Source organism: Papio anubis, chromosome 6 (assembly GCF_008728515.1).
Source record: "Papio anubis isolate 15944 chromosome 6, Panubis1.0, whole genome shotgun sequence".
Taxonomy (NCBI): Eukaryota; Metazoa; Chordata; class Mammalia; order Primates; family Cercopithecidae; genus Papio; species Papio anubis.
In genome coordinates this window covers 65,759,039-65,772,264 of record NC_044981.1, presented here as the reverse complement: position 1 = coordinate 65,772,264, position 13,226 = coordinate 65,759,039, and the positions used below count along the sequence as shown (strand labels likewise).

Below are 13,226 nucleotides of genomic sequence, written 5' to 3'. Positions count from 1 at the left end.
CTATTTTACTTACTTTTAGGTGGTTTTTCTTAGCAGCAGAGATTGTGATTGAAACAGGTCATATGCTTAACTGTATTGTTCCATTCTATTATTAATTTTGGAAGTCAAACAATAACATTATGATAAATGTCTTCTGATTTATCAATATATAGGTAAAAATCAGGTTTGTTTTCATAAAAATTTTCTAAAGGTAAATAATACTCATTAAAATGCTCTAAAATCACTTCTCTTTAACTTACCCTCAAAGTATGGTGCTCTTGTGCTAATAATATTCTTAGTTCTTCGTGTAGTGTTATAACTTCCAGAAACTGTCCCCATAAAGCCATCAAAAGTGAGCAAAGTTGTGCAAGATTCATATTGATAAGTTCTGCCAGTTCATCAGGATTCTCTATTTTCTGAAATTAAAAGAAAAAAAATTTCACTGTTTCCCGAGATTTAATACAACATACTTAAATATGTTACTGAGAATATTAATACAAAGGCAAATTTGCGATTTAAAAAAAGAAATGTGCATTTGTATGTGCATGCACATGTGTGTAGAGAGAGAAAGATCAATTGACAATGGTTTTTCAATTACCTGATAGTTACTGAAGCCATTTTCAACAACTTAACCAATATTTCAATATCTAAGATGTCTTGTTAACTGAAATAATGTCAATTGTAAACTAAAATGACAAATTAGGATGCTATAGAGAATGATCAGGTTCTAACATCAAAATATTGGGAATTTTAAACACAGTATTCAAATAATGATGAGAGTTATAATTTTTTTGAAAGGTAATATATTCTTAAGATTTTTCCTCAACCAGCTAAGAAAAATACTTAAAATATCTATGACTCCTTAGAAAAAATTGAGATACTTTCTGAAGTAGTCCTTTTCTCTTACTCCTATGTTCTTAGGTTCTACTTCACTTGTGAGTAATCCTTTTACAGAGTTGTCAAACACTTATTTTTTTTTTTCATTTCTAACAGTTCACTCACTTGCTATTTACTGAACACATTTTAAATGCTAATGGCCTAGATTCTAGAGATACAAAGATTAATATGAGAAGTTCACGGTCTAGTGAGGAGAGAAAAGCAGGTAAACAAACTATTATAAAATATTGTTATTAGGACATGATCGGAAGATGGCCGAATAGGAATAGCTCCAGTCTGCAGCTCCCAGTGATACCAATGCAGAAGGTGGGTGATTTCTGCATTTTCAACTGAGGTACCCAGTTCATCTCATTGGGACTGGTTAGGCAGTGAGTCCAACCCACAGAGGGTGAGTAGAAGTAGGGTGGGGCGTTGCTTCACCTGGGAAGTACCAGAAGCCAGGGAACCTCCCTCCCCCAGCCAAGGAAAGCCATGAGGGCTGTGCTATCCAGCCAGATCACTATGCTTTTCCCGCAGTTTTTGCAATCTGCAGATCAGGAGGTTCCCTCATGTGCCTACACCACCAGGACCCTGGGTTACAAGCACAAAAGTGGGCAGTTGTTTGGGCAGACACTGAGCTAGCTGAAGGAGTGTTTTTCATACCCCAGTGGTGCCTGGAACCCCAGCAAGACAGAACCGTTCACTCCCCCGCAAAGGAGGCTGAAGCCAGGGAGCCAGGTGGTCTCGCTCAGCGGGTCCCACTCCCACCGAGCCCAGCAAGCTAGGAATCAATGGCTTGAAATTCTCGCTGCCAGCACAGCAGTCCGAAGTCAACTGGGGAAGATCAAGCTTGGTAAGGGAGGGGCATCTGTTATTACTGAGGCTTTAGTAGGTGGCTTTCCACTGACAGTGCTAAGGAGGCTGGAAGGTTTAGACCGGGTAGAACTCATCACAGCGCGGCAAAGCAGCTGCGGCCAGACTGCTTCTCTAGATTCCTCCTCACTGAGCAGGGCATCATTGAAGAAAGGGTAACAGCCCCAGTCAGCGGCTTACAGATAAACTCCTATCTCCCTGGGAGAGAGCCCCTAGGGGAAGGGACAGCTGTGGGTGCAGCTTCAGCGGATTTAATCGTTCCTGCCTGCTGGCTCTGAAGAGAGCAGCTGATCCTGCCTGACAAGAGGGATTCTCCAAGCACAGTGCACCAGCTCTGAAAGTGACAGGGAGAATGGAACCAAGATGGAAAACACACTTCAGGATATTATCCAGGAGAACTTCCCTAACCTAGCATGACAGGCCAATATTCAAACTCAGGAAATACAGAGAACACCACTAAGATTCTCCTCAGGAAGAGCAACCCCAAGAACACATAATCTTCAGATTCTCCAAGGTTGAAATCAAGGAAAAAATGCTAAGGGCAGCCAGAGAGAAAGATCAGGTTACTACAAAGGGAAGCCCATCAGAATAATAGCAGAGCTCTCTGCAGAAACCCTATATGCCAGAAGAGAGTGGGGGCCGATATTCAACATTATCAAAAGAAAAGCATTTTCAACCCAGAATTTCATATCCAACCAAAAAGCTTCATAAGTGAAGGAAAAATAAAATCCTTTACAGACAAGGAAATGCTGAGGGATTTTGTCATCAGGCCTGTCTTACAAGAGCTCCTGAAGGAAGCAATAAGTATGTAAAGGAAAACCAGTACCAGCCACTGTAAAAACACACCAAAATATAAAGACCAATGACACTATAAAGAAACTGCATTGACTAATGGGCAAAATAACCAGCTAGTATCATGATGACAAGATCAAATTAATAGGTAACAATATTAACCTTAAATGTAAATAGACTAAATGCTACAATTAAAAATACAGACTGGCAAATTGGATAAAGAGTCAAGACCCATTGGTGGGCTGTATTCAGGAGACCCATCTCATGTGCAAAGACACATATAGGCTCAAAATAAAGGGATGGAGGAATATTCACCAAGCAAGTGGAAAGCAAAAGGAAAAAAAAAAAAAGAAAGAAAAGAAAAAGAAAAAAAAAGCAGGGGATGCAATCCTAGTCTCTGATAAAACAGATTGTAAACCAACAAAGATGAAAAAAAAAGACAAAGAAGGGCATAAAGGTAAAGGGATAAATTCAACAAGAGCTAACTATCCAAAATATATATGCATCTAATACAAGAGAACCCAGATTCATAAAGCAAGTTATTAGAGACCTACAAAGAGACTTAGACTCCCACACAATAATAGTAGGAGTCTTTAACATCCCACTGTCATTATTAGACAGATCAACGAGACAGGCAATCAACAAGGATATTCAGGACTTGAACTCAGCTCTGGACCAGGTGGACCTAGTGGACATCTACAGAACTCTTCACCCCAAATGAATAGAATATACATTCTTCTCAGTGCCACATAGCACTAAAATCGATTACATAATTGGAAGTAAAACACCCCTCAGCAACTGCAAAAGAATGGAAATCATAATAAACAGTCTCTCAGACCACAGTGTAATCAAATTATAACTCAGGATTAAGAAACTCACTCAAAGCTGTAGAACTACGTGGAAACTGAACAACCTGCTCCTGAATGACTACTGGGTAAATAACGAAATTAAGATAGAAATAAAGAAGTTCTTTGAAACCAATGAGAACAAAGATACAATGTACCAGAATCTCTGGGACACAGCAAAAGCAATGTTAACAGGGAAATTTACAGCACTAAATGCCCACATCAGAAAGTTGAAAAGATCTAAAATCGACACCATAACATCACAATTAAAAGAATTATAGAAGCAAGAGCAAACAAATTCAAAAGCTAGCAGAAGACAAGAAATAACTAAAATCAGAGCAGAACTGAAGGAGACAGAGACATGAAAAACCTTAAAGAAAAAAAAAATCAATGAATCCAGGAACTGGTGTTTTTGAAAAGATAAACAAAATAGGTAGACCACTAGCCAGACTAATAAAGAAGAAAAGAGAGAAGAAACAAATAGACACAAAAAATGATAAAGGGGTATCACTACTGACCCCACAGAAATACAAACTAACATCAGAGAATACTATAAACACCTCTACACAAACAAACTAGAAAATTTGGAAGAAATGGATAAATTCCTGGACACGTACACCCTCCCAAGAGTAAACCAGGAAGATGCTGAATCCCTGAATAGGCCAATAACAAGGTCGGAAATTGAGACAGTAATTAATAGCCTACCAACCAAAAAAACTCCAGGACCAGATGGATTCACAGCCAAATTCTACCAGAGGTACAAAGAAGGGCTAGTACTGAATTCCTTCTGAAACTATTCCAAACAATGGAAAAGTAAGGACTCCTGCCTAACTCATTTTATGAGACCAGCATCATCCTGATACCAAAACCTGGCACAGACACAACAAAAAAAAGAAAATTTCAGGCCAATATCTCTGATGAACATCAATGAGAAAATCCTCAATAAAACACTGGCAAAGCTAATCCAGCAGCACATCAAAAAGATTATCCACCACAATCAAGTCGGCTTCATCCCTGGGATGCAAGGCTGGTTCAACATATGCAAATCAATAAATGTAATCCATAAACCACATGATTATCTCAATAGATGCAGAAAAGGCCTTTGCTAAAATTTAACATCCCTTCATGTTAAAAACTCTCAATAAAGTAGGTATTGATGGAACATATCTCAAAATAATAAGAGCTATTTATACTGAATGGGCAAAAGGGGGAAGCATTCCCTGTGAAAACCAGCACAAGTCAAGAATGCCCTCTCTCACACCTCCTATTCAACATAGTACTGGAAGTTCTAGCCAGGGCAATCAGGCAAGAAAAAGAAATAAAAGGTATTCAAATAGGAAGATAAATTGTTTGTCTCTGTTTGAAGATGACATGATTGTCTATTTAGAAAACCCCATCGTCTCAGCCCAAAATCTCCTTAAGCTGATAAGCAGCTTCAGCAAAGTTTCAGGACACAAAATCAATATGCAAATATCACAAGCATTCCTATACACCAATAATAGACAGACAGCCAAGTCATGAGTGAATTGCCATTCACAATTGCTACCAAGAGAATAAAAAACCTAGGAATGCAACTTACAGGGGATGTGAAGGACCTCTTCAAGGAGAACTACAAACCACTGCTCGAGGAAATAAGAGGACACAAACAAATGGAAAAACATTCCACGCTCATGGATAGGAGGAATCAATATTCTGTCTATACTGCCCAAAGTAATGTATAGATTCAATGCTATCCCCATCAAGCCACCATTGACTTTCTTCACAGAATTAGAAAAAACTACTTTAAATTTCATATGGAACCAAAAAACAGCCCATATAGCCAAGACAATCCTAAGCAAAAAGAACAAAGCTGGAGGCATACCACCACCAGACTTCAAACTATACTACAAGTCTACAGTAACCAAAACAGCATGTTACTGGTACCAAAACAGATACATAGACCAATGGAACAGAACAGAGGCCTCAGAAATATCACCATACATCTACAACCATCTGATCTTTGACAAACCTGACAAAAAGAAAAAAAAAAAAAAAAAAAGCAATGGGGAAAGGATTCCCTATTTAATATATGGTGTTGGGAAAATTGGCTAGCCATACGCAGAAAACTGAGACTGGACCCCCTTCCTTACACCTTGTACAAAATTAACTCAAGATGGATTAAAGACTTAAATATAAGACCTAAAACCATAAAAACCCTACAAGAAAACCTAGGCAATGCCATTCAGGACATAGGCATGATGGGCAAAGACTTCATGACTAAAACACCAAAAGCAATGGCAACAAAAGCCAAAATTGACAAATGACATCTAATTAAACTAAAGAGCTTCTACACGGCAAAAGAAACTCTCATCAGAGTGAACAGACAACCTACAGAATGGGAGAAAATTTTTGCAATCTATCCATCTGACAAAGGGCTCATATACAGAATCTACAAGGAACTTAAACAAATTTACAAGAAAAAAACAACCCCACTGAAAAGTGGACGAAGGATATGAACAGACAGTTCTCAAAAGAAGACATTTATGCGGCCAACAAACATACGAAAAAAAAGCTTATCATCACTGGTCATTAGAGAAATGCAAATCAAAACCACAATGAGATACCATCTCATACCAGTTAGAATGGCCGTCATTAAAAAGTCAGGAAACAACCAATGCTGGAGAGGATGTGCAGAAATAGAAAGGCTTTTAAACTACTGGTGGGAGTGTAAATTAGTTCAACCATTGTGGAAGACAGTGTAGCGATTCCTCAAGGATCTAGAACCAGAAATATCACTTGACCCCACAATTCCATTACCGGGTATATACCCAAACGATTATAAATCATGCTACTGTAAAGATACATGCACACGTATGTTTATTGCAGCACTATTCACAATAGCGAAGACCTGTAACCAACCCAAATGCCCATCAATGATAGAGTGGGTAAAGAAAATGTGGCACACATATACCATAGAATACTATGCGGCCATAAAAAAGGATGAGTTCATGTCCTTTGCAGGAACATGGATAAAGCTGGAAACCATCATTCTCAGCAAACTGACACAGGAACAGAAAACCAAACACCGCATGTTCTCACTCATAAGTGGGAGTTGTACAATGAGAACACATGGACACAGGGCGGGGAACATCATACACCAGGGCCTGTCAGGGAGTGAGGGGCTAGGGGAAAGATAGCATTAGGAAAAATACCTAATGTAGATGTCGGGTTGATGGGCGTGCAAACCACCATGGCACGTGTATACCTATGTAACAAACCTGCACTTTCTGCACATGTATCCCAGAACTTAAAAGTATAATTAAAACAAAATAAAATAAAAATAAATTTCTGTGTGTGTGTATGTGTGTGTGTATCCCCAAAGGCTGCTTATCACATATGATACCGCTACTCTCAGTTTATTTTTATTTCTTTTTAAAGTCTGCAGTTCAGCAGGCTTTTCTTCCCCCACTCAAATCACACTTTCATTTACCTTGCCTAACTCAGAGAAGACGCTAAACAAAAATTAAACAAAATTAGTAAGAAGAGGAGGAATTATGATCATGTCCTATTCACTTTTGTGACTCTAGTTACTCGTACATAGTAGTAACTCAATAAATATTTACTGAGTGAATAAATAAGTGAATGAGAAGTTATAGTTTTCAGATTAAAAAAAACTTCCAGAATTTATAAAAAACATTTGTATGTTTACAGAATTTATGGAAAATGTTTACATTTCTATGAAAAAGAGCTCCCATAATTTATGGAAAAGGTTTATAAATACCAGAAGCTGGAATGGAAGCTAAGAGTCAAGATATAATGAATAAAGATTCATCAACATATGATGAATTTCCTGCTGTGTTTTTTCCCGAGATGGTTTTACAAATGTAGCACAAATGAAGCTAACAAGTTTTTCATGTCTCTTTTAAGAATATGGACTTTAAAATATAAGCTGAAACTTGCAGTATTATTGTCCCCAAGGAGAGTTTTAATGGAGTTTAGAAAAAGAAGAGTTGGATAAGTAACTGAGAGTAATTAAATAGCATTGTATAAGATATGAAACACTTCACTTAGCATGGTCTATACAAAAGTAGAAACAATTTTCTGGCCTTTAACCCAGGCAAATAAATAAATAAATAAATAAATAAATAAATAAAGTACACAACTCTCTTTTTATTTTTCCTGAGAGCAAGGTTATCTAGATACCTAGTACTTATTAATTTTACTCCCTAGGGATCATGATACTGCAGTTCTGAAAAACTTTAGTACTCTCATTGTTGGAAAAGCATCCCTGAAGCATAGATAAATTATTTCTCTGGTTTTCATAAATCTCTTGTAATAAATACCAAAATAAATAATAATACAATTTTTTATATTAACAAAGGAAATTAGAATTAAGTTTGGCATGATCTTTTATATATATAAATGTAGGAATAAGACTTTACATTTGTATATTTTTCTTTTCTTTTTTTAAACTTGAGACAGGGTCTCATTACATGGCCCAGGCTGGAGTGCAGTGGCTATTCAAAGGTATGAATACAGTCTCAACTCCTGCACTCAGGCAGTACTCCCACCTCAGTCTCCTGAGTAGGTGGGACTACAGGTGTGTGCCACTGTGTCTGGCTACATTTGCGTTTTTTTCAAATCACATTATCTTATATATATATATTTTCCCATAACATTCACTGCTTGTTTGATTGCAAAATGCTGCTTTACTTAGAAAATATGAGAAAGCAAAAAAAGATGAAAAAAGTTCATTTTAGTGTACAGGCTTCAAGTTTTTTTCAATTATATACATAAAGCAAAAGCTAAAATAATATATAGTTTCATACAATTTTCACTGAATACAGTATGAACATTTTTCCACTTCATCAAACATTTGTTAAAAACATCTTTTTATTTTATTTTATTTTTTTTTTGAGGCAGAGTCTCACTCTGTTGGCCAGACTGGAGTGTAATGGAATGCTCTTGGCTCACTGCAACCTTTGCCTCCTGGGTTCAAGCGATTCTCCCTGCCTCAGTCTCCCAAGTAGCTGGGATTATAGATGCCCACCACCACACCCAGTTAATTTTTGTATTTTTAGTAGAGATGGGGTTTTGCCATGTTGGCCAGACTGGTCTCCAACTCTTGACCTCAGGTGATCCGCTCGCCTTGGCTTCCCTGGTTTACAGGTGTGAGCCACTGCGCCTGGCCAAAAACATCATTTTTAAGGCTGTATAAGTTAGATTACAAGTATCCCGTAATTTGTTTAACCATTCTACCACTGGGCATTTATTAAACAATTTTACAATATTATGAATCTTCACATGAACCTCTGTTTAGCTTTTGGTATACACTAAGAAGAGATATTTTTCTGGCTGTGGATACATACTGCCAATCTAATCCCTGAAAAAGATATACAAGGTATGAGAATTTGTATCTCACCACGTCTCAAGACACATTATAATATGTTATAGGTTGTTGATGTTAAAGTTTACGACATCCATTTATATACTGAAATTTAAATATGTATATCTAAAAAATTAATTAGCAATACATGGATACATATGTATTATTTTTAAACATTTAATATAGATGCATATAAAGAATAAAAATTCTGATTTACAAACTTTACTCTCCATGCCACTTTTTTTCTGTATTACTGTTAAAAGCTTGGAATATATATATCCTTTCAAATATTTCATATATAATCACATAAACACAATAAAATACACAAACAGCTTTTTAATTCTTTTAACGTACTATACAAAATCATATTATTCATATTTTTCTTTTTTTTAATTAATATATCTTGAAGCGGCCGGGCGCGGTGGCTCAAGCCTGTAATCCCAGCACTTTGGGAGGCCGAGACGGGCGGATCACGAGGTCAGGAGTTCGAGACCATCCTGGCTAACACGGTGAAACCCCGTCTCTACTAAAAAAATACGAAAAACTAGCCGGGCGAGGTGGCAGGCGCCTGTAGTCCCGGCTACTCGGGAGGCTGAGGCAGGAGAATGGCGTAAAAACCCGGGAGGCGGAGCTTGCAGTGAGCTGAGATCCGGCCACTGCACTCCAGCCTGGGCGACACAGCGAGAAAAAAAAAAAAAATATATATATATATATATCTTGAAGAGTTTTCAGCATGAAAACAGTATCTAGCATCATGAATTAATAAATATTTTCTGAATTAAATAATTCATGACAATTTCATAGAGATCCACCTAATGCTTTTAAATGGCTACATCAGAATTGATAATAATTAATGATGTAATTTCTTATATTTGTGCACATTTATATTTTTGTAGAACAGATTATTAAATAAAAACTGCTGTGCAGATTTAATAATTGTGCAACATGTAAGTGTTTTTAAAATACATCAATGGACTAATGTTAAAAAATATTGTGCCAGTTTATACCATCACCAACAGGGTATGCAGATACTAGTTTCACTACACTCTTGCAAAAAATGAAGATCAGTAGTCACTTTCATTCTTGCAAATTTCATAGGCAAAAAAAATAACCTATTAGAATTTGCATTCCCCTGGTTGGAATTCCAGTAAGAATGAGTATCATTTCAGGAGCTAAATTATTCTGCTAAGGACTCATTTGTACACTGCCTCATTGTATCCTTTTTTTTTTTTTTTTTTTTTTAACAAGGGTGTTGTTTTAAAATTGATACTTGAGAGCATGTTATATATAGTGAGCACTGACCATTAGCCTGCTTTAAATATTGCAAATATTCTCTTCCAGTCTATTCTTTGCTTTCAAATTTATAGTATATTTTGTTACAAAGAAATTTCAAATCATCAATGTCTTATTTTGTCCCTTAGGTTTTTATTGGTCTTTAAAAAACCTTTTTAAAAATTGTCTGAGGGAGTCATTTCATATCCCAAGATCAGATTGTTTATATTTACATATGTATGTAATTTTTTTCTTCCTCATTTCTTTGGACACTTAACTCTTTAGTCCATTTAGAACTGTTGCTATAGCATGGCATGACGTTAACTTTACCACAATAGTTATAGACCCTGACATTACTGATATTTTATCATACACTTAGTTATTAAACATAATAGTGACTATTTTAGTGCTGTTTAATTCCACTGACTTGTCTTTTTATTCTTTTAGAGAAATCCTACCTTATTTCTTTTCATTACTGTTATTTTACATATATTTTAGTATCCAGTTGAGCAAGTCTTTCTTCATTTGTATTATTTTAAAATTACATTATTTTTTAAAAAGTTTTTCTTAGCCATCTTTACATTTCTTGAAAAGATTTTAAAAACAGGTTTAAATTTCCAGCGGGATTTTGGTTTGGACTCATTAAAATGATTGACTGGAGTAAAACTGATATATTTTAGTGATTATCTACAGGAGTATCATATGTATATTTATTCAAAATTTCTTTAATAGCTCAGTGAAACACTGCAGATGTTTTCATATTAACCGCACACATCTTAAGATTGTTTAATGTTCTTCTGAGCAATTATCATAAGAACATTAGTGACTTTTTTAAAGAAAATATTTACCTTACTTGAACTGCAGAGAAAACCTCTAGGACAGTATACAAAACTTATGTATCCTGCATATGCATAATTTTCTTAGAATACCTTTTTGAATGGGTCTAGTCCTCATTCAAATTTACATACAAAAGTATATCCAAACCAAATACATATTTTCCTTTGATTCCCGCCTCTGATTTCTTCCATTAATGTAGCTGACCAAGAGTGAATGCATAGTAAAACATGCATTTAGTTAAAAACATTTAGTTTCTCAGAAAAAGAAAGGCAAATGTATCAATTTAATTGCAAGAGTGAACTGAAAAAATGATATGAGAAGCAAATTGATCTACTGAAATAAAACAAATTTTCATTTTTAAACAGTATCATTTTATAAACTTGTACAAGTGATGTTTTAAAAACGTGTCCAGAAATTATTTGAGTGAACAGAAGAAAATGTACAGCTTGATCAGTTAATTATCTTTGCTATTTCATTTATATGAAGAATAACATACTTTTTAAAAGCTAAGTTAACTTTATGCTGAAGCCAAATGAATTTTGACCAACTAAGTTGGTTCTACAATGGTTCTACAATGATCAACCACTTTATCTTCGCATTTTAGGAACTATAAATACTTTAAGTTTTCATAGACAAAATATCTAGAATAGGAAACAGAAACCACTCAAATAACTTGATGATGTGAATCAAAAAAATCCAAGTACCTTAACTTCTTCACATAGTTCAGTAAGTCGAGCTTCTACATCCATTTCCTCTGGAAGGAGTAAAGAGTAGAGGAAATATTTCAATGTTAGATATTTAATTTATATAAATAAAATTCCCATAACAACTGAAAATTAAGATGTATCTGGACTACATTCAATGAATTAAATTTCAAGGTAACATATTTTCATAAACATATTAATTATATAGGTAACGTGATTATTAAATTCTACATTCTGATAAATATCATTTTTCAGTTTTCACAAGAGTTAACACTGTCAAGGAAACTTAACTATATACATTAAGTAACTTGCACAACTGTGTTACAGAAAAGAGTAACTATATAATTAGATTTTACTGTACTTCATATTTTATAATTTCCAGTATGGTTTAGTATTTTGTGTTATACATACACATGCCTTGCTTTCTCGTTTTTTACAAAAGCTATTCCTAAAATGCTCAAGTAAAATCAATTTTTATAACTGAAACATTTAAAATATACCTGGGGTGTAGGCTATTTAATAAAAATGAATATCAAGATCCTTTAATAAAGTTAGTTCCTAATACATTTATTTTTCTATAAAATATTCTTAAACTGAGGCAAATATTTGCCATACAACTCTGATTTACTTAATATATGCTATAATCATCTACAAAGAGGTACACAGATTTACAATTAAAATGGTAATATTTACCTGGAAAAACAGAAACTAAAAAAATATAAAGATTTATTAATTATTTATTTTTGGCAGGGAGGAATTACACTAAGGTCTGAAATATCTTTACATACACATAATTTTTAAGTAGAAATCAAACAGGTCTTTTAAAAGAACTGTAACAGCATAGTTATAACCATACAAAATTCCCATAATCTTGTTGTGAAAGAGTTTAATTGATCCTTCTCACATAAAGGCAAGAACACATTCTGTAACATCCCTGAATTCACTCATCAGCTGACTAATTTGTAAGACAGACTGAATGTTTACTACATGATAAAAATGATAAACATTTAAATTTGTTAAAAAAAAGCAATCACAATTAATATGGTAAAACACAACCACAGTATAATTATTAAGAGTAGGGAGACAGCCAGATATGAGCAGCCAAGGGAGCCTCTGGGCAAAGAAGTCCTGGAGATGCTGCCCACTGACAGTAAAAAGGACGATGGCTATATTGGCTATACCTGGCCTTGTGGTTGGGCTCCTACGACCCTGAAGCATGTGCACTCCTCCAATAACTCACCCTAGAATAGTCTTTTGCTCATTACAATAGTAAAAAACACACCCCGAGGTGGAGATTTTAAATGCTAACAAGACAAGCAACATGTGTACTAGCATGTACAACTACAGAGCATGTATGCCCAAGGGGATTGCCTAAAACATGATTGCAAGTGACACCTCCTCATGCCCTTTCATGAATAATCATGTATTCTTCATAGAGTCCCCCAGCACTGGCTGCTGCTGGCTCACTCTCTCCAGAAGCTTGCTCTGCTTTATCTTTCAGAGTGCACTACTGTCTCTTTAAATAAATTCTGCTACATAACCCTTGCTGTGTGTCTCTTGGCTGAATTCTTCCTTCAACAAGAACCAAGGACACTGCACCCCTCCCGGTAACATAATGTGAACAACAAATACTCTGTTGTTAACTAAAAATCAATGGAACACATATATTTCATAACTCACAAA

At 35.3% G+C, this 13,226-nt stretch overlaps 1 protein-coding gene across 13 annotated transcripts in view; it reads right to left on the bottom strand.

Annotated features, from left to right (window-relative positions):
* FAM135A (family with sequence similarity 135 member A) overlaps positions 1–13,226 on the bottom strand; it is a 135,207-nt gene that overhangs the window by 60,937 nt on the left and 61,044 nt on the right. For all 13 annotated transcript variants that reach the window (XM_003897792.5, XM_009205456.4, XM_009205455.3 and 10 more), the window contains 2 exons: positions 11,544–11,593; positions 240–395 (listed from right to left, as the gene is read on the bottom strand). In XM_003897792.5, the coding sequence (XP_003897841.1) occupies positions 240–395; positions 11,544–11,593 (206 nt within the window). The remainder of the gene's footprint in view (positions 1–239; positions 396–11,543; positions 11,594–13,226) is intronic.